Source organism: Saccopteryx bilineata, chromosome 2 (assembly GCF_036850765.1).
Source record: "Saccopteryx bilineata isolate mSacBil1 chromosome 2, mSacBil1_pri_phased_curated, whole genome shotgun sequence".
In the NCBI taxonomy this organism is placed as follows: Eukaryota; Metazoa; Chordata; class Mammalia; order Chiroptera; family Emballonuridae; genus Saccopteryx; species Saccopteryx bilineata.
Genome location: NC_089491.1, coordinates 362,303,754 through 362,328,226, shown reverse-complemented (window position 1 = coordinate 362,328,226; position 24,473 = coordinate 362,303,754). Strand labels below are relative to the sequence as shown.

Below are 24,473 nucleotides of genomic sequence, written 5' to 3'. Positions count from 1 at the left end.
GCCCTGGACAGTTGGTTCAGTGGTAGAGCGTCAGCCTGACATGTGGATGTCCCGGGTTTGATTCCTGGTCAGGGCACACAGGAGAAGCCACCATTCTCACCCCCCTCCCCCTTTGCACTTCTTCTCTCTCTTCCCCTCCTTCAGCCATGGCTCAATTGGTTCAAGCGCATCCCCTGGGCGCTGAGGATGGCTCCATGGAGCCTCCGCCTCAGGTGCTAAAAATAGCTCAGTTGTGAGCATGGTCACAGGCAGAGCATTTGCCCCAGATGGGGTTGTCAGGTGGATCCCAGTAGGGACACATGAGGGAATTTGTTTCTCTATCTCTCTTCCTCTCACTTGGAAAAGAAAAAAACAAACAAACAAATAAATAAATAATAGATTTTCTCTCTTTCAAGCAGTTTTTTTTTTAAGTGAAAATTGTTTAATCATTTTAGAGCAGTCAAAATACAACAACATAAGACTGGTGTCTGAAAGCAATCATTTTACCATATGCATTTTAATCTTTCATATAATTCATTTTCAGTTGATGGTTAATTTAAAAACTGAGTTTTAATCAAAGTTGTTTTCAAACATTGTCATAATGTCTCTCTGAAGAGTCCTATCAATGGTACCAGCCATTGCTTCTCTTCTCCTCCTCTCTTGCTCTTTCTCCCTTGCTAAAGTACGGTCTTTGAGAAGCCAGAGTTTACTTTTCTCTTGATCAAGCAGTTTTTTTAAAATTGAATTTATGGGGGTGACACTGGTTAACAAAACTATACAGGTTTCAGGTGCACAGCTCTACAGCACACCCTCTGTACACCGTATTGTGTGTCACCTCCCCCCAAGGCACGCTTCCATCACCATTTATCCGCCCTATCCCCCCCTTCAGCTCTCCCCCAATGCCCCACGGAGAACACCCTGCAATCACCACAGTTATGTGTCCACAAATTTCCTTTTTTTGCTTAAACCCTTCCCTCCATTAAGCTGTGAGTGTTCATATTTAATCCATTTAAATGTGATTTTTCAACAACAGTGGCCTGGACACTGAGCTCAGAGGGGTTCAATAATTTGTCCCTGTTGGCACAGGCTCCAGTGGCACAGCCAGCCCATCCCCCGAGCCCCGTAGTCCTGAGCTTCCTTCCCACTGTGCTGGGCGGATTTGAAACAAGAAAGATGCATGCAGTGAAAAAGGGGATCAACTTTTGTGGTTGCCCCTCCCTCATCGACTCCCCCGATGCCAGTCACCTTTTGAAAATCTAGGCCTTTCTGCTAAGCACTGAATAAGAGCACCGGGGCTTTGTTCCATCCCTGTTGAGCAAGTTATAGGGGAGTTGACTTCAGATCCACGTATAAATTTTTGATTGAGAATAGCTGTCAGAATGTAGGGCATTTCCATCACTCAGCCGACCTGTATTACCATTTACTTGTGAATAAAGTGGTGAGCGAGACAAAGCCTGCGCCAGAGAGGGGCTGACAGGGAGCATCAACTTTGGGGAAAACCCACATAAACATATAAAGAAGATAATTCCAGAAAGTGAGAAGTACTGTGAGGACAATAGGCCCCGGCCCAGTATGGAGAGTGACAGATGTGGGGTGGTAGGGCCAGTGGGAAGGGGAAGCTGGCTATTAGATCAAGCGGTCAGGATGGCATCGGCAGTTCAGCCATGACCCAAATCCTGAGCAGCCGGCCCCGGGTGGAGAGCTGTCGGAGGAGGGAATGGCCAGGAGGCGGGGGATAAGCTTGGTGTGTGTATGAGGGAGAGACTGAGTTGGCTGCAGCAGAGCAGGGTGAACAGGAAGGTAAGCGTGGAAGTTGAGTGTGGAGAGCTGGGCGGGGCCTCAGCTGGGTGCCCCTGTCACGGACTGTGTCTCAGTGGAACTTAAAGGACTTCTGATCTGTTTTGGAGACCTGTCGACGAGGTAACCTATGAAGTCCCCACCAGGTGAGATGCAGGGAGGCTACAAATGTAAGTCAAGCACACTCTGGAACTTTCCACCTCATACCCACCCTGCCTCAGCTACCCTATCCTTCTGTACAGCAGCTGGTTAAAAAAATAAAACAAAAACTGTCATGAATGAGGTAGCCTCAGAGATGGTTCCACAGCCCACTCCGTCGACTTCAAGAAGAGCTATCGTAGCAGAGTTTTTCTGGAGGAGAGAGCAATTAGTACTCAAACTACCAGGAGGAGTGCAGAAGGGCTGCTCATGTCCACAGTCCTGTTCCCAGAACTGCACATCCCCTCCCTCCCTTTCTCCCCTTTCCTTTGTAGGAACATGTGAAGGGCTTGGAGTCTGAGAGGGGAAACAAATCAGAACTGGCCAGTTTATACCTAGTTTTCCATCAGTTGTATCATAGACTCCAGAGAGGGACCATCAGCTTCATGGTTCTGAACAAGTTGTCCTAAATATGAGCATGCTCATCTGAAGTGACTTAGAAGAAAATCTCAACTTGAACCAATGACTGTGTCCACAGTCAGCAGTGTGCACCCCCCACCGCATACGTGGAGGAATGGCAGTTCCAGTTCCAGCGCCCTGGCCCTGCAGACAGCAAGTTCAGCTGTCCTTTAAAGGACAAGCCAGGGCAACCACATCCTGAAGGCTCTATCAGGGCCTGGCTTCCGGGGCACGTCCAGTCAGCATGACTCTACATGTCTCAAGAGAAGTCCCGGAGCTGGCCAGGACTTTCCAGAAGTCAGTGTAATTTCCGAGTTGGAAAAGAAGGCGATTCATTCACACTTTCCCTTACTCAGCTCACCAGTCACCCAAATATTAAGTTCTTCCAGTTCAGCTCTCCGGCTGAAACTTCGGCCCATTTCCCTTTATCTTCAGCAGAGAAGGAAAACCCAACATTCTTTGTTTCTCCCCACTGGATGCTAGTTTTATTTGAGAAATAGCTCTCATTAGTTAGTTAGGAAGATTATCTTTTTATATTGTATATTGTTGGATTTATCATATATGGTTTATGACTTTTGCATCTATGTTTATGGGTGAGATTTGAATGTAATTTTTTCTTTTGCTATCCTTGTCAGGGTTATACTATCCTCATAAAATATGTAATATTTTATGCCATAAAATACTTCTTTACATATTTCCTCTTGGGCTAATCGAGATTTCCCAGAGAAGACTTCCAATCTTCTGGGCGCTGGAGTTGTAGTCCAGTATGATGAACATTCAGAATGCAAACCCTCTCTTCTGGGCGCTGGAGTTCCAGTCCAGTATGATGAGGAACATTCAGAATGCAAATCCTCGACCCCCTTATGGTACTTGCATCCTCGGCTGTTTCTGAGCCCCAGACCATAAGCTTTTTCCCTCTCAAAAATAAATCTTGAGTTGGCTGCTGAGCAGGGGAAAGACAGTCACCTAGCTGCACAAACTAGGGAGGGGACCTAACAGACTTTCAAACCATCAGCCACCCTCCTTTCACTCCCAATTCCCAGAGTGCGGCTCTGTGCTGCTACCATAGGAGCTTTCTGGGGACTAGGCAACATAAATGGGTTCATCGCTAGCTACCTCTGCTCAGCCTTTCGACCTTTGTCTGCCTTTCAGCTAATTGTTTCTCCTCTCCTGTTCCTGGCGGGCTGTGGATTTATCTCCTAAGCAAATCCCTTTAGTGCCACTTTTGACAAAGTTGAGCATCTCCTAGTTTTCAAATATCTGCATCTATAATTCTATCTCTTTAAATTTGTGTTTTCTGGGTCAGTCTTGCCAAAGATCTGTTAATTTGCTTCATTTTTTTAAAAGACCCAACTTGTGGCTTTGCTGTTTAACTTCTGCACTTCTTTGTTATTGCTTATTTTCTTCAGGTTTATTTTGCTGTTCTAAGTTCTTAAAATAGTTGCTTAGCTCCATTTTTCTCTTACATTTAATAAATGTAAGAAATCAAGCTCAAGTACTGTTTTAGCTGCCTCTCTCACTTTGATACCTAGTATTTTTATTATCGTTCAGGTTAAATTTTCTTTATAATTTCTTCATGGACCTATGAGTTAATATCAATGCATATATAGGTCTTCCAGTTATCTTTTAATTTTAGTTTCTAACTTAATTGCACTGTAGTTTGCACTACATGACAACAAGCCTTTGGAATCTGTTAAAAGATTCATTCTCCTGCCTAGTATGTGGTCAATTTTTGAAAAAGTTCCATGTGCTCAAAAAAGAAGGTGCAGTTCTTAGTGTTCTACAGATGTTCATCTTAGCAGAATTATTAAATGTTTAAATCTTTTGTGTATTCACCTTTTTGACCTATCAATACTGAGGTGTTAAAATCTTCCTTTATGACACTAATTTATTTTTCCATATAGTTGTTTTTGTTTTATGTATTAAGAATCTTGGGATTTTTCTGGAAAACCAAGTAAACATACGTACTGATTCTCTCTAGTAATGCTTTTTATTTGAAAGCCTATTTCCAGGGCCACTGCATTGTAGAACTCCAGGAAGGCTGGGCACGACATAACCTAAAATTAGTCTGTATGGTAATTCAGAGTGGCCTTCATTTTGCTGCTTATTAGCTATACCAGATTTAATTTGGTTAGTTTATGCCTGATACAGCTTTCTTATCCTTTGTTACATCCTAAATTGCTAATGTCTCTTGTCAGATTATGGCTGAATTTCTTTTAAAAATCCAGTGTGACAACTTCTTTTTTCTGGAAAATATAATCCACTTATGAATATTATGTTTATTGACACATTTAGATTATTTTGGACACTATTTGTCTTGCATTTTTCTCTCTTTTCTCTATCTTTTTATGTTTTGATCATATTCTTGCTTGAGAACTACAATCTAAGTTTTTTTTAGTAATCTAGAAATTTTTAGCACATATAATTAACAAACCAAAGTCTAAAGTTAATCAATATGCTTATCTTCTTCCTAAATAACATAAGGATTTTAGAATGTTTATTCCCATCAACCACCTTCCTCCCTAATTCTCTATTTTCACATATTTTGATCTTTTGTTGAACTCTGTGAGACTCACTACAGTCACTTTGTTTAGAGGATGCACGTATTTAGTACTTTCTTTGATCTACATTTTTTGTTGCATTTCATACCTTCCACATGAAATCCTTTCCTTTTTGTTTGGGCAAGTTTCCCGCCACCCCAAATTATAAGAGAAAGTTTGTTTAGAAAGCCACAGAGGTAGAAAAAGTGAGCCATGAAGACAGGGGCTCAGGAAACATGTTAAAGAAGGTTTAGAGCTGGGGGGTAGGGGGAGTAGAGAGAGAGACAGAGAGCAAGAGAGAGAGAAGGAAGACGGAGGTGTGGAAAGGCATGGGCCTGCTCCATAGAGAGCTGCCAATAGTTTTCAAATAAAAATGCCTTTTATTTTATTCTTGTTCTTAAAATACAGTTTCATTGAGTATAGAATTTTATTAACTTTTCATAGCACTTTGAAGATCTATTTTATTGTCTTCTGGCTTAATATAGGTGTTGATGAGAAGTTACCTGTCAATCAGTCTTTTCTTTGGTGGTAATCTGTCTTTTCTTCCTGGATGCTTCTAAGAGCTGTTCTAAGGTTTCGCCATAATTTGTCTAGAAATTGATTTACTTATCCTACGGGGAACAGGATTACTAGAATATTGTAAACATTTTGATTCAAGTTTGAGACTTTATCTGTTATCTTGGAAAGAGCTGCGTTAGACATCATGCCCTGCTAGGACTGAGATTCTTGGACAGCCAGAAAGGTGGATGGCTCAGGCACTGATGGAAATACTGATTAGGGTGTTATATTAACTTACTTTCAGCCAAAGGAAGGTCCAGTCTCAGTAAAATACATAATCTTCAGCACATTCTGAGGCTGAAACCTGTAGAGCATCACTCCCCACTCTAGATCTGGGTAAAAGAATGGTTAAGTGGCAGGGGCACAGGCCCTCTTAAATATGGTGCTTGGCAGTCCTCTGCCAAGACCAGGGAGGACCAGACAGGCTGGGAAGGAGCACATACCCCAGAGAGAAGTGGAAGCAGGAACGACCTGAACCATCTCACGCTTTTTTCACTCTGTAGACCACGAGTCACCCAGTTGCTTTCCTTTATAGCTGAATAAAGAAACATTTCTCAGATCAAATAAGCCAACTTACTCTAATTTAGCAAAGAGTTTTATTCAAAAGCTTCTCAGCACCATCTAGGTATCAGAAAGAACGGGCACCGCCTCTTCCTGCCCACCCATCTCCCAATTCCAGAGGCAGAAGTTGAACTGTTTGCTATAGTGCCTCCCAATAATTAGAATTCAGATCATGGTAAGGTTTGGGCTGTTCTCTCACCCAGTTTTCTCAAAGCCTCTACTTAACCTGGACTCAAGTAGAGCTGAGCTCCCCATAGCTCAGAATAATAGGAAGGAATCATGTCGGACTTGATCAACCTCCCATTCCTGGGCTGTTAGAGGCACATAAAATGACCTTGAGCAAACCGAATTCAGTGCCTGCCATCTGGGAAGGACAGCGATCCTGTCAGGCAGCATGCAGTTTTGAGAGCTCAAATCATAGGGTAACCCTCCCCCAACTCTACTCTAGGAACAGGAGCATGAGCTCCACTTGCTCTCCACCCTCCTCAATTGCTCATCCTCTCCTATCTTATTAAAAGACACTGGACCAAACCTTTTTGACAGAGTTAAGACAAACAATTATCTCTGATTAAAATGCGAAGAGATCCTGAGCTGTTGGAGATGAGGAGAATAGATAGGGTGACCTGATCTTTCCCTTTTATTTTCTTTAAGAATTATTTTGTTTCAACATAAAGCACACTTCCCCGAGAGGTTCCTGGAGGAGAAATCCAAGAGTCTGACTGTGTCCTGTGGAAACGCACAGTCACCTGTACAGCTTTGGCTTCAGTTCCTGGATCTGTCCTTTGCAGCTACTTCAGGTTCCACAGGAGCAGGAAGAACTGGAGGTGATATCACTTGGCCAAAGCTCCCATGGGGTCCCAGGCTGGCAGGACAATGGCTTCCTGATCGAACACAGCTAGCACCTCCTCAGGGACATGCTTCTTGTCCACCACCACTTCGTAGACATACTCAGAGAACCACTCGTCAGTCATGCACAGGTAACCTGGAGGAAAGAACAGAAGCCTCAAGAGTCTGGAGGGCAAAGGGCACAGAGCAGGAACCCTGCTGGCACTATAAGCCTTTTATAAAACTAGTATTTGTACACGCTTTTTGTTCTCCCATCTATAATCTCAACCTAAGTCTTATTAGCAGTTCTATGAAGCAGACAGGACAAGTGTGGCTATATATTTTTTTATCAATTAGAAACCTGGGGCTCATCCTAGAGCCCTGCCTGTTCCTCTTAGGAAGGTTAACCTGTTTGTCAGGTCCCACTAGGACGACACAAATCCCCTCAGGAACATACTTTCAACAAGCTTAAACATCGGGGAAGTAAGTGCTTCACCTGAGCCACTGTTAACATAGAGAGCAAAATTAAAGCGAGAACGAAAGTGTGGGTATTAAAAACAAGACTGGGGCAGGGAGCAAGCCCAGAGCACAGTGAGCCTACATGGGGCAATGCACGCACCTACACAGCCCAGGGCTTACCGGAGTAACAGTCACCACTGTCCTCGTCATCTTACCCTGGCTGGCACCTGATAACACTATACCAGACACTGGGCCAATTGTCTCTGAAAGTGTCGGTGCAAATCTCAGTCTGTGCTGTATCCTTTCTCACTACACAGGACCAGGAGAAACGGAGAAGATGTAGGCATTTCTCCCAAGGTGGTCCTCCAGTGAAGGACTTCTCAAACCTCTCGGTCCCAGGGCCAAGGCTGTACCCTGAGAACCCAAAAGTGGTTTATCTGGGTTATAACTACTGATATTTACTGTAACAAAAAATAAGTTTAAAATATTAATGTATATAAAAATAAGAATTAAAAAGCATAAACATAAATATTTTTAGGAAAAAAAATCGCATTCTCCAAAACAAAACAAACTTTAGCTAGAAAAGTGGTATTGTTTTACAGCGTACGTCTGGCTCCACAGCACACAGCTGAATTCTTGTACCGGCCGGCCGGGTGCAAGCTGCCGTGCTGGCTGAAGCAGACGGAGAGCATGTGACCTCCACAGACATGCTGCTGGAGAAGGGAAGACCTTGCAGACCTCCTAAAAGGGTCCCAGGACCCGCAGGGGTCCTCAGACCAGACTCCGAGAACTGCTGCTCTAAAAGCAAGACTTTTAAATAATTAAAAGCAACACGACAGTAAGTCTCATTTTGTAAGCTAAGTGGTGTGACAGAGGACAATATTTAACTTGGAAACAACTGCTTTGGTGAGGTCATCTCTGCCTGAGTCTCTCTGCTCCTCTGACAGAAGTCACAACCACCTACCCTGCTGTGGCACAGCACACTCGCCCTCGCAAGAAAATGCTCTGGCAGAGTGCTCAAGGGCTCTGCCCAAGTCAGGTAAGAGAATGCACCTGGCTCCCCGATGTCAGTGTGCCGTCCCAAGGCCCCTTTCTCAGCAGGAGGTTGAGGGAAAGAGCACAGACAAACACTGTCGCCTGTGCCATTTCTGGTTTGTCTTCATTATACACTCCAGAGCCCCTGGCTTTGCTTTGTGTCAGGCAGGCAGGACCTGGCGCTCACTTCCCATCACCAACACTACTGCCACTGAGCTCTACCAGCTAAAGCAGGGTCAGCTGAAGGGCCGACCAGCACCATTTCTTGCTGTATCCTAAGTAACTGCTTCCTGAGAAATTCAGTATCCGCCTTCCCAAAAAGGAGCTTCCAGCGGGCAGGAGACCTGATTACTAAACAGTACACCATTTGAGACATTGGTCACCTTTCTCCCTTCATAATGCAGGCTGAATAAAACTTCAGAGTAGCAGTGGACAATGAGGCAGGTGAAGGACAGAAGCAGATGCATGTAATAAAAGTCCTGTGTCCTTATGACAATACTATCATCACACAATCAAATGAGTCTTCAAAGAGTGCACAGAGAAAATGGACAATAAGTACATCTACACATCTTGTTCCAAAAGTAGATCAGATATGTCCTTAAAAATTAAAACTCCTATCACTGGCAGTCCAGCCTTTCAGTGTCCCTGCCGAGAGGACCAGCCATGATTAGTCTCTCTCTTCAGGATATGAGTTCTCTGGGGGCCCGGGAAAACCTCACCGTCTAGGGGGCTCTCAAGTAATTGCACTCGGAGCAGATAATGAACTTGTGGCTGCTGTAATGTTGATACTGCGTGTCGTGGAGTTTGACTGAGGAGATTAGGATCAGTGTGTCTGAAACCCAAGTGAGTACTGTGTATGGGGGCAGCAAAGTACCCACTTGGGCAGCTGCAAGTGGCCGTTCTGATGAGAGGGAAGCTGCAGCTTCTAGCCCATACGCTCTCGGCCATTAGAACAAGGCGCTCCCCAAAGAAAAAGGACAAGGAGAGGAAAATCGGCTGCAGGGACCCCCCAGGTTACATTCAGGGAAACAGAGCTAAATGGATATAAAAAAGTCTGCTTTAGAAACCCAGGTGAAATTAAACTTTGTTTAAACTTAAATGTCTTGTTTAAACGTAATGAGAAGGAAATAAAAAAGTAAACTCCCTCAAAAAAAACCCCAAAAAAACCCCAAAACGGCCAATGTTTCTGGATTTATTAAGAGAAAGGGCAGGACCAGTCTGTGAAGGGACAACTGGTGTCTGTGAACAGAGCTCTGGAAGGGTTAGAACACGACGACAGTCTCAAAAGGATTAGTTTAAGGCAGGGGTTGGGAACCTATGGCTCACGAGCCAGATGTGGCTCTTTTGATGGCTGCATCTGGCTCGCAGACAAATCTTTAATAAAGAAATAATAATGTTAAAAATATAAAACATTCTCATATATTACAATGCATTCATTTCCTACTGCTCATGTTCATGGTTGCAGGTGGCTGGAGCCAGTCACAGCTGTCCTCCGGGACAACACCAAATTTTTATTGGATAATGCGGAATGTACATGGGTCATTGTATGGCTCTCACGAAATTACATTTTAAAATATGTGGCTTTCATGGCTCTCTCAGCCAAAAAGGTTCCCGACCCCTAGTTTAAGGGGAAGTTTAGTCCATTTTTCTTTCTTTTTCCTTTTCCCCTGGTAAACACCTTGTTCTAATGTCTAAAGGGCTATGGGCTAGAAGCTGCAACTTTCCTCCCATCAAAATGGCCACTACACTTGAGGAAAGTTTTCTGAAATCCTACCAGAGATCTAAAACTAGATGAAGGTGACAAATATATTATCATTTATGAATTAGATATATTTTACATATTTTTTCTGACTTTGTCCTATGAAGTATTTCACCTCACTAACAAACTATGTCTGTTTAATATTTGTTGTTGCCATTTTTAAAAAAAGGTGTGACAAAGCCAAGTCATCTGCTCGGCTTCGATGGACCCGTCCGGCAGCCTGGACCTAAGGAGGACTGACTACTAACGCCTCATTAAGTCACCGCCAATCTTACACTGGACGGTGGGAACTCAGGTTTGAAGAAAGGTTTTCAGAAAAAAAAAAGGCAAACACATTGTCTCACATTTCAAACTTCCTAATAAATAGTGAAAAACCGGCCCTGGCCGGTTGGCTCAGCGGTGGAGCGTCGGCCTGGCGTGCGGGGGACCCGGGTTCGATTCCCGGCCAGGGCACACAGGAGAAGCGCCCATTTGCTTCTCCACCCCCCCCCACCTCTTTCCTCTCTATCTCTCTCTTCCCCTCCCGCAGCAAGGCTCCATTGGAGCAAAGATGGCCTGGGCGCTGGGGATGGCTCCTTGGCCTCTGCCCCAGGCGCTAGAGTGGCTCTGGTCCCGGCAGAGTGACGCCCCGGAGGGGCAGAGCATTGCCCCCTGGTGGGCAGAGCTTCGCCCCTGGTGGGCGTGCCAGGTGGATCCCGGTCAGGCGCATGCGGGAGTCTGTCTGACTGTCTCTCCCTGTTTCCAGCTTCAGAAAAAAAAAAAAAAAATAGTGAGAAACCAATCCCCAAAATATTAGTCATTTAAAATAAAATTGTGATTACATAGTAACGTGAGAAAATGTTTAAAAGTGATAAAAGTAAAGAATATAAAAATGGTATATCCTGCCAGACCAGGTGGTGGCACAGGAGATAAGAGCATCGGCCTGGGTTCGATTCCTGGCCCGGGCACACAGGAGAAGCGCCCATCTGCTTCTCCACCCCTCCCCCTCTCCTTCCTCTCTGTCTCTCTCTTCCCCTCCTGCAGCCAAGGTTCCATTGGAGCAAAGCTGGCCCGGGCACTGAGGATGGCTCTGTGGCTTCTGCCTCAGGCGCTAGAATGGCTCTGGTTGTAACAGAGCGACGCCCCAGATGGGCGAAGCATCGCCCCCTGGTGGGCATGCCAGGTGGATCCCGGTCGGGTGCACCTTGTTCTAATGTCTAAAGGGTCGGGTGCATGCGGGAGCCTGTCTGACTGCCTCCCCGTTTCCAACTTCAGAAAAATACAAAAAAAAAAAAAAAAAAAAAAAGAGTGTCGGCCTGGGATACTAAGGACCCAGGTCCAAAACCCTGAAGTCATCAGTTTGAGCATGGGCTCACCAACTTGAGGGCAGGGTGGGCTCACCAGCTTGAGGGCGGGGTAGCCAGCTTGAGCACCGGATCACAGATATGACCCCAAAAGTCACTGGCTTGAGCAAGGGGTCACTGACTCAGCTGGAGCCCCCTGGTCAAGGCACGTATAAGAAATAATTAATTAACTAGGGTGCCACAACTACGAGTTGATGCTTCTTTCTCCCTTTCTGTCTATCCCTCCATCTCTCTCTCTAAAAAAAAAGAAAAATGATCTATCCTATATTATTACAACTATGTTACAAATTGAAATACACAGGGGGGGAACTATGACAAAAATGGTAACTTTATATCATTGGGTAGGTGACATCTCCCCCTTAAATTTTTGAAATGTTCTATTGCCTTCTGAGTCCTTAAAGATTATCCAAATTATTCATGCTCATTATAAAAAATTCTAAAATTTTTCTCCCATGAGAAAAAAATTAGGAGAAGGAAGAAGAGGTAGATGAGAAGACAAATATAAATTTAAAAACTGCCTACAATGCCACCACCTTAGGATAAGCCTGCTTCCAATTTTATATATATCTTGGACAGTTTCCATATGTAGACTGTATACATTTAATAAAAATGAGATAGCATATATACTCTATTATTACAAAGTACCACACATACTCTTTTTCAGTACTGTTCTTTTCATACTGATAAAAAGTACATCTATTTACATCATAATGTCTAAGTGCTGGACCTGTGCAAACTGAAATGTATTTAATCAATGCCCTGCTGTTGGGATCTGGACTGTTCTTTTCATGCTTAGGAACCACAGAGCTGTAAACATTTTTTGTTATTAAATCTTTGTTACATCTTTATCTTTTAATTTCTTTTTTTTTTTCTTTTTTTTTTTTTTTTTTGTGAGAGTAGGGAAGACACAGAGACAGATTCCCATATGTGCCTGACCAGGATCCATTGGCATCCCCTGTCTGGGGCTGATGCTCTGCCCATCTGGGGCCATGCTCGCAACTGAGCTATTTTTAGCAGCTGAGGTGGAGGCTCCATGGAGCCATCCTCAGCACCCGGGGCCAATGTGCTCAAATCAATAGAGCCATGGCTGTGGGAGGAGAGAGAGAGAGAGAGAGAGAGAGAGAGAGAGAAAGAGAGAGAGCAGGGGAAAGAGGGAAGGAGAGGGGTGGAGAAGCAGATGGTCATCTCTCCTTGTGTGCCCTGACCAGAAATCAAACCCAGGACTTCAACATGCTAGGCCAACCAGCCAAGGCCTCTTTTAATTTTCTTACAGCCTCATTAATACTTGGTATATATAATTACATTTTTCTCCCTGGGTCCAATCTGAACTTATGTGTGTTTGTTTACTATTTACAGTGTTTGTTGTTAAGTGTCTGTTTGGGACTCTCTGCCTACTTTTAAATAGTGTGTTTGCCTTTTTCATAGTAATCATGAAGAGTGCACTATATGTTTATATATTGTAATAATGGTTGCAAGCATTTTTCCAATTATGTAACTTACCTTCTAATTTAGTTTATGATATTTTCCAAGCTACTAAACCTCACTTCAAACTTAGCAATCTTTTCCTTTATGGCTTCCAAGTTTGTTGTTATGTAAGCATATTTCTGCTAGTATAATGAAAAAATAAGTAAGAAAAAAGTAAGCTAAGTGGTAAGAAAACATTAGGAACACAGTCTCAATGAAAAACTCATGATTCACTAAAGCCTTGACACAGTCCAGTCCCCAATTATGAACATACACAATTTTAATAGATAATTAAGTAGTAACAATTTATCAACCACTTCTGTTAGGTGCCCACTGTGAAACACATGACCAAATACCTGACATTTTTATACAGAGCAGCGATTTTCAACTAGTGTGTTGCAAGAATTTTAAAAACATGCAGTACTTGACGTTAGTCAGCTGGTGTGCCATGGCACACACACAGTTTAACAATTCTTGTGGAACACCAGTTGAAAATCATTGATATAGAATACGCTGAAATGTGCAAAATGATGCAATTCCTATGAAAAGGAATTTGCCAATATCTAGAAAATTTCAAATGCATTTATTTACCCTTTTCATTACGTAATGCCATTTCTGGGACTTCGTCCTATAGACACGTAGTACTTGTATACACACACTATAAATTATGCATTATATATTTACTTATGCACAATAACTAATACTTATTTAGCTCTTACCATGTGACAGGCACTATTCTAAGCACTGTACATATATTTAATTCACTGCAATATTGTTTGTATCAGCAAAAGACTGGAAACAATCCAAGTTCTAGTAGTACAGGAACTGGTTAAGTAAACTGGTACATCCAGACAATGGAAGAGAATGAAGCTGTACTGATACGGAAACATACTGATAAGGAAACCCCAAGACATGCCATTAAGTGACAGGAGAGCAAGATGCAGAGCAGGATGTGAGGACCACTGCCTTGGTGCACTATCGAATCCTGTAAAGATGTAAGAGGAACGGGCCCTGGCCAGTCGGCTCAGTGGTAGAGCACTGGCCCAGTGTGTGGATGTCCTGGGTTTGATTCCTGGTCAGGGCACACAGGAGAAGCGCCCATCTGCTTCTCCACCCTTCCCCCTCTTTCTCACTTCTTCTTCCCTCCTGCAGCCTTGGCTCGATTGGAGTGAACTGGTGCCGGGCACTGAGGATGGCTGCATGGCCTCCGCCTCAGGTGCTAAAAAATGGCTTTGGTTGCAACAGAGCAAGGGCTCCAGGTAGGCAGAGCATCATTCCCTAGTGGGCTTGCTGGGTGGATTCCGGTCAGGGCGCATACAGGAGTCTGTTTCTGCCTCCCCGTCCTCACACTAAATAAAAAATGATAATAAAGTAAAAAGGAAAAAAAAAGATGTAAGAGGAATGAACAGCACCTGAGAGAAGAGAAGGGGAAATGACAGAGATGGAAACAAGGATCCTCTTCAAACACTTTATATTTTGATTTTGGAAAATGTAATTCTATTATTTATTAAACAAATTTTACTTTAGAAAGCAAAACACATACACAAATCTGTAGGAAGCTGAAATAATACAATTTCACATCCACTATCTTTGTTTTCATTTTAATCCTCACAACAACATTACAAGGCAGGCAGAGTTGGTATGAGTTGTCTAAAGTCACACAGCCAGTAAGTAAAGCCCACACTCAAATCTAGGTCTTAACTTCAAATCCAGTCTTTCATGGCATGGCTTCAGCAGCAGACAACAGCATGTAATGGAGTTTAGGCACCTAGCTATCTGCAACCAATTTCATTTGCTCACACGTCCTACATCAACAGTCAGGGCCCAGTTTTTGTGGGATTCTTCTATGAGACCTTTTATATCAGGGGTCCCCAAACTTTTTACACAGGGGGCCAGTTCACTGTCCCTCAGACCATTGGAGGGCCGGACTATAAAAAAAACTATGAACAAATCCCTATGCACACTGCACATATCTTATTTTAAAGTAAAAAAACAAAACGGGAACAAATACAATATTTAAAATAAAAAACAAGTAAATTTAAATCAAGAAACTGACCAGTATTTCAATGGGAACTATGGGCCTGCTTTTGGCTAATGAGATGGTCAATGTGCTCCTTTCATTGACCACCAATGAAAGAGGTGCCCCTTCCGGAAGTGCAGCGGGGGCCGGATAAATGGCCTCAGGGGGACACATGTGGCCCGCGGGCCGTAGTTTGGGGACCCCTGTTTTATATCTTTAAACCAAAGAGACACCATGTGTTCTAAATGCATGTATTTACAAGACTGGAAGACAGGATGGATTGGATGTTAACCCTCCCCCTTGCCCACCCCCGCCAAAAGAAAAAAAACCAACCCAGAGGAAGAGAATCAAAATCACCACTTAGGAGACAGACATCGGGACAGTGATATGAGGGTTTTTTATTCCTCCCAAGGAAACACAAAAGTATGTGGTGAGGACACATTCATGATCCTGAACCTTTTGCTGATAAGAGAAGGGATACCCGGATAGCTGGATATTAACTGGAGCCTCTTTCAGAAACAAAAGTCAGAGAAGATACTGTCTCCCCGGCAAACCTACTAGGAAAAGAGCAGAGCAGACAGTGTGGCAGGGAAAGAGAACTGGTTTGTGGGCTGTATTTCTTTAAACCATCAAACCACAACAAAGTTCTCTGCTATGGAGTCCAGAAGAAGCCTGTCTACTTCTGGGCTGAGGAGAGAGGCCAGCAGACCAACTAGTCTGGTTTCCCCTTACCCCACACCAGTCAGCACAATGCAGGCAGGTCTGATAGTATTCAATTCTGCCAGGACCTTGCTGCTGGACAGGAGAGGAAAATTTAGGTGTCATCCAAGGTTCTGTTTTCCTGAACAAATTCAATGACTTCTCTCTGACCCCCAAACTATCACTACTCCAAAGTCTGATTTTTTATCATTCCTCCAGAGCTCTGTGGATGGCTGGACACATTATTTCTTGGCCTTACTCCTCAGACGGGCCCAGAAAATGCTCCACATGCCAAGAGCTACCCTTCTCAGCTACCATTTCCCTGGCTGGCCTCCCACTCCCCTTCCCAAAAAAGCCGCAACCCTAGTATCTTTCCTAAAACTGCACTTGCCCCTGAGAATTGGTAAGGAGCCTCACATTTCCATTCACCATGTCCCTTGTCGTTATCCCCTATACTATTTTGTACTTATTCTTGTGTTTATGTTACATATCTCTTCTTACAATACATTACTAACACCCCACAGAGCAAGATTTATAACTGCAATTGTCCTAGTTTCAATTTTCCCCGTCCCTCAGGATTCAAAAGAATTAAGTAAAATATTGATGTGGCATAATAGGACTGCTGGGCTTCCACCCCTACCCCTCCAAGTTTCCAAAAACAGCCTTCAAATCCAACCCCAAGCCTCTCCTTGACTCACTTTTGAGTGCTCTGCGGTGGTTCTATTCACCACCCAGCTCTCCCTCCTATCATCCAGGCCCCGGCTTTGCTCTAATCCTCACCTGTTCCAGTCACCTCAGCCTTCACGTCTGCCTGTCATCTCCGCGGGTCTTCCTCTTTCTGTCATCTGCTTTCTTGGAGAATCATCTCTCCGGTTTTCTTAGCCTACTTACTTATCCTATTCCTTACAGTCTGAGGAGCACACCAGGACTGTCACTGTGTCACAGCACAATCTCTTCAAATTCCCTTCCAGAGTCCCAGGTGAGTAAGCATAAATTCCTCTGAGGGTGAGAGCCATTCATTTCACCTAGGTCTATGCACAGTTCCCTGCCTCCCAAAGGAAATGGGAGGTGATGCTATCGCTAACCCTTTCCCCTCACCACCAGGCTTATCCACCTCCCCTGCTTCTCCCACTAAACTAAGCCTACATGACGAGTCGCTGTCCAATAAACAGGTGATGTGATGTGGGGCCATGGATGCACTGGGGCCTGAATTCTAAGAGCTCTAAAGCTAGAACCAGGGTGAGCTGGACAGCTCCTCTGGGAGGGAAAGGGGAAGGAGCCTCATTTTCCTCATCTATCTACAGATAACACAACAGTAAGAATGATGGCTAATATTTTTGAGCACTTATCTGCCTGGCACAGTTCTTACCACTGAGGTAGATACAATCATTATCCCCATTTTGTAGTTGGGGAAACTGAGGCTTGGTTAGGTTCAACACAATGACCAAGGCTGCACAGACAAAAGGAGGGATTGCCAGGATGCATATCAAGGAAGTCTGGCTCCAGGCTCCATGCTTTAAAACCTCTATGCTTCTCAAACCAATGCAAACAGACTAGAGACAATCTGGTGAAAATTACAGATCTTCTCTACAGGAGAAAGCAAATATACACACAAAAACCTATATTAAGTATGAGGAGATTTCTTCCTGAAACTGATGCCTGATTACAGGGCCTCAGTCCCATAGTTTGTCCTCCTCTCACCAACAGTAGCCCTCTCCTAGTCACACAGTTTGAGAAGAAAGCAGCAGTCAGCTGGACAGCGCAAGCTTCCCGTTCCATTTAAATGTATTATATTTTTAACCCAGTCACGTAGGCTCTTTAGTTAATAAAAATGGAGGATGAGAAGTCCCTTGCTAGAACTCAGATACCCACATGTGATGGTAGCAGCACCATTCCCAAGCCTGTAGAGACAGGAAAACCCTGTAGTGACATAACAAATTTGTATTCTGCCCTTTTCTAGGAAATCAGAAGCCTGTTTTTTTTCCCCTTAAGTGAGAAACGGGCAGGCAGAGAGACAGATTCCCACATGTGCCCTGACTGGGATTCACCTGGCAAGCCCCTATGGGGCAATGCTCTGCCTACCTGAGGCCGTTTCTCTGAAATTGAGCTACATATTTTAGCACCTGAGGTGAGGCCATGGAGCCATCCTCAGTGCCCAGGGCCAACTTACTCCAACCAAGCCATGGCTGCAGGAGAAGAGATTGAGAGAGATTGAGAGAGAGAGAGTGCGCGCTAAGGGAGAGGGGGAGGGGTGGAGAAGCGGATAGGTGCTTATCCTGTGTGCCCTGACTGGGAATTGTACCTAGGACATCCAAACACTGGGCAGACACTGTACCGCTGAGCCAACAGGCCAGGGCATAGAAGCTTCTGCTTTTAACTGATGTAATTTTCTCTTATTTTGGCAAGTTCAGCTCAATACTGTCCATAATTTACATTATTTACGCTAGAAATCCAAAACAATCTCAAACAAATCTGTGAATCATCAATTATCTTTTATAAGTCATATACATTTTTAGGGAAACAGTCTGTGTGAAATTAAGAAATCTGAATCCCAATTCTATGTCTGATACTGTGCAACTGAGCAAATCAAAACCTCTCTATAAGTCTGTTATATTTCCCCCCATAAAACACAGGTATAATCTCTCATGTTCATATCTTGATTTACTCTACACTGAAGTCAAGAGGAAAAATAAATACAGATACATGAGCAAACTTTGAACTCTTATGAAGCAAGACACTATGAACTACATGTCCCAAGTACCTCTGACAGAAATATGGAATATTAACTGAACACTTTAGAGTTATCTAACAGTATACAGTTTGAAAAGTGCTTTCACATACCATTTCACTTGATGGATATATATGTAGACAAACCGTAGGACCTCATAAGGAACAGTAATCATCCATGCTGCTGACAGAGAAATGTGAAGCCATAAGGAGCTAAATTACTGTGGAGGCTCTACAATCAAGGAAGTGGTAGCTCTCTCCTGGTTCCACAGTGTAACATCCTATAAAGGATATGATGAGTTTTGTGCCTAGCTATGGACACACTGTGTGCAAAATCACAAGGGGCAATTTGGCTGGTGAGGCCATACTATTGGTTTTAAGGAAGCTATAGATGACCAGATAGAATCTGAATCAGGCACAGAAGTTCCTTTCCAGATTAACCTCTAATGTGCCCGAGTCTCTGTAACTAAATTATCAAGACTTCCTTTTAGGAGGAAGTCTGAAAATTTCACTAAAATGAATCAGGAACAGAGAATCTTATTTATAAGAAAATGTGAAAAATGGGGGTTAAAAACAATTTTGTATCTGAAAGGCACAAAAGCAATTTGAAAAATGAAACATTAATCTTGGTTCAAAATGAAAACCAGAAGAGCCTGACCGGGTGGTGGCGCAGTGGATGGAGTGTTGACCTGGAATGCTGAGGACCCAGGTTTGAGACCCCGAGGTCACCAGCTTGAGCGTGCTATCATAGACATGAGCCCGTGGTCGCTGGCTTAAGTAAGGGGTCAATGGCTCAGCCCCCAGGTCAAGGCACATATGAAACAATCAATGAACAACTAAAGGTGCCACAACAAGGTGATGCTTCTCGTCTCTCACCCTTCCTGTCTGTCCCTTTCTCTTGCTAAAAAAAAAGAAAAAGAATAAAAAAGGAAACAAAGTTTTAAAAAGGTAATAGATTTACTTTCAGTGAGTGACCACTAAAGAAACAGAATAGAGTAACACTCCCTAACCCTCATTTAAAACGTTGTTATTTAACTTATTAAGAAACTAAACTAAACAAGCATCAAGAACTGTGTTATGATAATTTCACATTCAGAGTTCTGCTGTACTGGACTTTAGGACTGGAATACCATCTCGTGATCATGTGAACCAATCATAAAGAAGTTCCATAATAAGACTGGCTCATTAGGGAGACTATCTAAGAATTTATTAACTACCCCAAATACTTGGTTATGTGCATGGCTGAATGTTGATAACTACTGTAGCTGGGTGATGGGCCCATGGGAAGGGGGCATCCTTAATACTATTCTGTTTATTTTATATGTACTTGAAATTGTCCATGATAAAAATTAAGGAAAAACATAAAGCAGCATTTGCTAAGTAATTATGGGGAATCTGGGTGATTACATAGTTTTTATTTGCTCAACTCAATGTGCTAACTTTAGACACAAACCCTCACAACGCGCCCCAGCCATCCCTCCTATTCATGTTCCCAGCCAAAATGGTGCTTTAAAAGCCCTTTCTCCCGACATCAGACATTTACACAATGTCTTCAGATCCTCTACAGTTTTATGTCCCCTCAGTCACTATTTTCTGGTCAACAAAGCCATGAATTATCTGTTATTCCCATGAATGGACTAGATGCTACTAGAACAGAGAAGCTGAGAGGAAGCACATTTTAGTGGTTAAGAAAACAGGCTCCAGTATCAGACTAGAGTCACCCTGGCTTAAAAATCATGCTCTTCTTAGATGAAATTTACAAATTACTTACTCTAACAAGCCTATAACTTTTCAAAGCTAAGGAACTAGAATTCACCAACATGAAGAAATTCAAAGAGCCCAGAAAGACAAAAATTTCTCCTTTCATGTTTCTTGTGATCAAAAGGAATCTTTGCCCATTTTGCAAAATAGGTTATCTGATTTACTTAGTGGTCTCTGGACAGGAAAGGCCATGAACATGACCGATGGTCGAAGACTAAACCCAAGAGTGAGCAGAGGGCAAGGGCAACCTGCCCAGGTATCTCTGCTCTCTTTACCTCCAGCTTGTATTATTAGCACTGCGTTTTCAGGCACCATCAAAATGAACAGGCAGAAATACGAAAGAGTAACAAACTATTAACAATGTTATCAATAGAAAAAAGAATCCCAGCAACACTGTTTTGAGTTGTCACTTCTCCGGAGAGAACACAGAGGCTCTGCCTCAGATGTCCCAGCCAATCCCCACCAGGATGACAGACAGGAGGGCCTTGCTGGGATAAACACACATCACCAGCATAATAACATACTCCGCATTCTCCTAAGGTCAGGCCAAGTGTGCCAATTAAATTAGATCATGTTTTCTTTCCTTCCTTCCTGTTGAGTCTTCATTACCAAGAAGTACATGAGAATAATTTATTTTGGCTTTGAATGAACTATTCCCTACCTCCTCCCCACCCCACCCCCGACCCCCGTTCAATTTCTTATCTTTTGGCTTTCTACCGAAATGCTTGGCTTTGTATAACCTCAGGCATTTCAGTTTTTAAAAAACACACAAAAAAGTTATTTTAACTTTAACTGAACAGCTGTAGATTTCACTAGGAAGGATTACAGGCAGACCATTCAAATCAAGACCCTAGCTCTTTCAACATATGGTCTTTAGTACCCACGGATTCTGCACCTATGAATTCAACCAATCACAGACAGAAAATATTCAAGGGGTGGAGGGAATTATGTTGTTGCTGACCTGTACGATATACTTAGGTGCAAAATGCAGGTGTCTGTAGAAAACATTTAGCCTTTTTTTCTTGTTATTATTCCCAAAAAATATACAGTGTGTCCGTAAAGTCATGGTGCACTTTTGATCAGTCACAGGAAAGCAACAAAAGACGATAGAAATGTGAAATCTGCACCAAATAAAAGGAAAACTCTCCCAGTTTCATACCTATTCAGTGCAGTTCGATGTGGGCTCACGCACAGATTTTTTAGGGCTCCTTAGGTAGCTATCCCGTATAGCCTCTACAGACTCGTCACTGACTGACGGCCTACCAGAACGGGGTTTCTCCACCAAACTGCCGGTTTCCTTCAACTGCTTATCCCACCGAGTAATGTTATTCCTATGTGGTGGCGCTTCATTATAAACGCGCCAATATTCATGTTGCACTTTGGTCACAGATTCGAATTTAGCGAGCCACAGAACACACTGAACTTTCCTCTGTACTGTCCACATCTCGACTGGCATGGCCGTGGGCCACTCCGCTGTATACACGGTGTTACGTCATCATCTGCGCATGCGCACATGCTGCCACATCATCCTACAGAAACTGGGAGGGTTTTCCTTTTATTTGGTGCAGATTTCACATTTCTATTGTCTTTTTTTTTTTTTTTTTTATTCATTTTTTAGAGAGGAGAGGGAGAGATAGAGAGAGAGAGAGAGAGGAGAGAAGAGTGAAGGGGGGAGGAGCTGGAAGCATCAACTCCCATATGTGCCTTGACCAGGCAAGCCCAGGGTTTCAAACCGGCGACCTCAGCATTTCTAGGTCGACGCTTTATCCACTGCGCCACCACAGGTCAGGCCTCTATCGTCTTTTGTTGCTTTCCTGTGACCAGTCAAAAGTGCACCAAGACTTTACGGACACACTGTAGTATAACAATTATTTACAAAGCATTTACATTGTATTGTATTATATATATATATATATATAGACAATTTCAAGTCTACAGGAGGACATGCGTAGATTATATGCAAATACTCCATTTTATATATATAAGGGACTTTCACATCTGTGCGGTTTGGTATCTGAGGGGTCCCCTGTGTGGACAGAGGGGGACGACTATGATAGGAGGATGAGTAAGTCAGCAAAGTAAAACTTGTACTGAGTTGTAGAGAGCACAGTTGAGTGGGGGAAAAAACTAGTGAAGTGGCCAGAATGCTCTTTAAGTGTAGGTACTTAGGTTCAAAGTAATAAAAACAGTAACTCACACTACCCAAAACTGAGCATTTACCTGGCTTTACAAGTGTTTATTTATCCTCTCTTAAATGGATATCACTGCTATCTACAAACTCAGTGACTAATAAAGATCAAAAAATGTCACAGAAGCTGGCCAACTGATCCAGGCTCATTTAAACAAACCATAACTTTAGTTCTTTTCCCAGACACTAACTTCTGTGATAACAAACCAAACTACAGGGACCAAATCAGACCAAAATGAAACAAGCTACAGAGGTTTATTTGAAGCAATACTTTGTGTTTTAAAGTGTTACAACAAATCCTTCTAATTCAAAGTAAGCTATTCCTTTGCATTCATTTCTTAACTATCATTAATTTACAGATATAACTATGCAAACTGTTTATTTTTAAGCTTTCTGCTAGCTTTAAGGTTTATGCCCCTCTCTACATGATCTCAATGTGCATTTGTCTTAGAATGAAATTCACCTCCTAAGAAACCACTAATTAAGAAATATGTTGCAGGCCCTGGCCGGTTGGCTCAGCGGTAGAGCGTCGGCCTGGCGTGCGGGGGACCCGGGTTCGATTCCCGGCCAGGGCACATAGGAGAAGCGCCCATTTGCTTCTCCACCCCCCCCTCCTTCCTCTCTGTCTCTCTCTTCCCCTCCCGCAGCCAAGGCTCCATTGGAGCAAAGATGGCCTGGGCGCTGGGGATGGCTCCTTGGCCTCTGCCCCAGGCACTAGAGTGGCTCTGGTCGCGCCAGAGCAACGCCCCGGAGGGGCAGAGCATTGCCCCTGGTGGGCATGCCGGGTGGATCCCGGTCGGGCGCATGCTGGAGTCTATCTGACTGTCTCTCCCGGTTTCCAGCTTCAGAAAAATACAAAAAAAAAAAAAAAAAAAAAAAAAAAGAAATATGTTGCACCTGACCAGGCGGTGGCACAGGAGAGTGTCAGACTAGGACTCTGAAGGCCCAGATTTGAAACCCCAAGGTTGCCAGCTTGAGTGTGGGATCATCAGGCTTGAGTGTGGGTTCATAGACATAATCACATGGTTGCTGGCTTGAGCCCAAAGGTCCCTGGCTTGAAGCTCAAGGACTCTGGCTTGAGCAAGGGGTCACAGGCTCAGCTGGAGCCCCCAACCAAGGCACAGATGAGAAAAGCAATCAATGAACTAAGATGCTGCAATGAAGAACTGATGATTCTCATCTCTCTCCATTTCTGTCTGTCCCTATCTGTCTGTCTCTCTCTCAAAAATAAACAAACAAACAAATAAATAAAATGTTGCACTCTAATACATAACAGTAATTTAAAGAGCACCAGGTAATCACAGAATAAATTACAGAAGGGGGACATATAACTATCTTATGATAAACAGAAATACATTGATAATGCTTGTATTTGTTCACACATAAACACTGAGCTGCTAAATTTCACAGCAGATCCCAGGGACAGTTAACCAAAACCCAGCGATGACCACAGGGAGACGAAGACTTTGAACAACAGATTCAATGGCCTTCAGGTTTTGACCACATACAACAGGCCTGTGTTGCTCACTCACAGCATACTGTCAAGTTCAAAACTTGGGTTAATAGGCTCTTCTAAGACAAAAGTTTTCAAATATAAACTACTGAAGCCCCATCTGCTCACTTCCAAACTTCCATCCTCCTTCTCTACCTTTTACCCTTGAAAATCTGGGGCTCTGATGAATATAGTTGAAAAAAACTATTCTAAACACAAAGGGAGGCAACAGGCAGAGAGTTACCGAAATCTCTAGTATCTGGGTTTTTGGGGTTTTTTTTCCTGTATTTTTCTGAAGTTGGAAACGGGGAGGCAGTCAGACTCCTGCATGCGCCCGACCGGATCCACCTGGCACGCCCACCAGGGGGCGACGCTCTGCCCATCTGGGGCATCGCTCTGTTGCAACCAGAGCCATTCTAGCGCCTGAGGCAGAGGCCACAGAGCCATCCTCAGCGCCCGGGCCAACTCTGCTCCAATGGAGCCTTGGCTGCGGGAGAGGAAGAGAGAGACAGAGAGGAAGGAGAGGGGGAGGGGTGGAGAAGCAGATGGGTGCTTCTCCTGTGTGCCCTGGCCGGGAATCGAACCCGGGACTCCTGCACACCAGGCCGATGCTCTACCACTGAGCCAACTGGCCAGGGCCTCTGTTTTTTTTTTTTTTTTAAGAAAATT

At 43.6% G+C, this 24,473-nt stretch overlaps 1 protein-coding gene across 2 annotated transcripts in view; it reads right to left on the bottom strand.

Annotated features, from left to right (window-relative positions):
• Positions 1 to 6,048: 6,048 nt before the first annotated feature.
• BLMH (bleomycin hydrolase) overlaps positions 6,049 to 24,473 on the bottom strand; it is a 43,837-nt gene continuing 25,412 nt past the window's right edge. For both annotated transcript variants that reach the window (XM_066263129.1, XM_066263128.1), the window contains exon 12: positions 6,049 to 7,014. In XM_066263129.1, the coding sequence (XP_066119226.1) occupies positions 6,863 to 7,014 (152 nt within the window). In that variant the 3' untranslated portion in view covers positions 6,049 to 6,862. The remainder of the gene's footprint in view (positions 7,015 to 24,473) is intronic.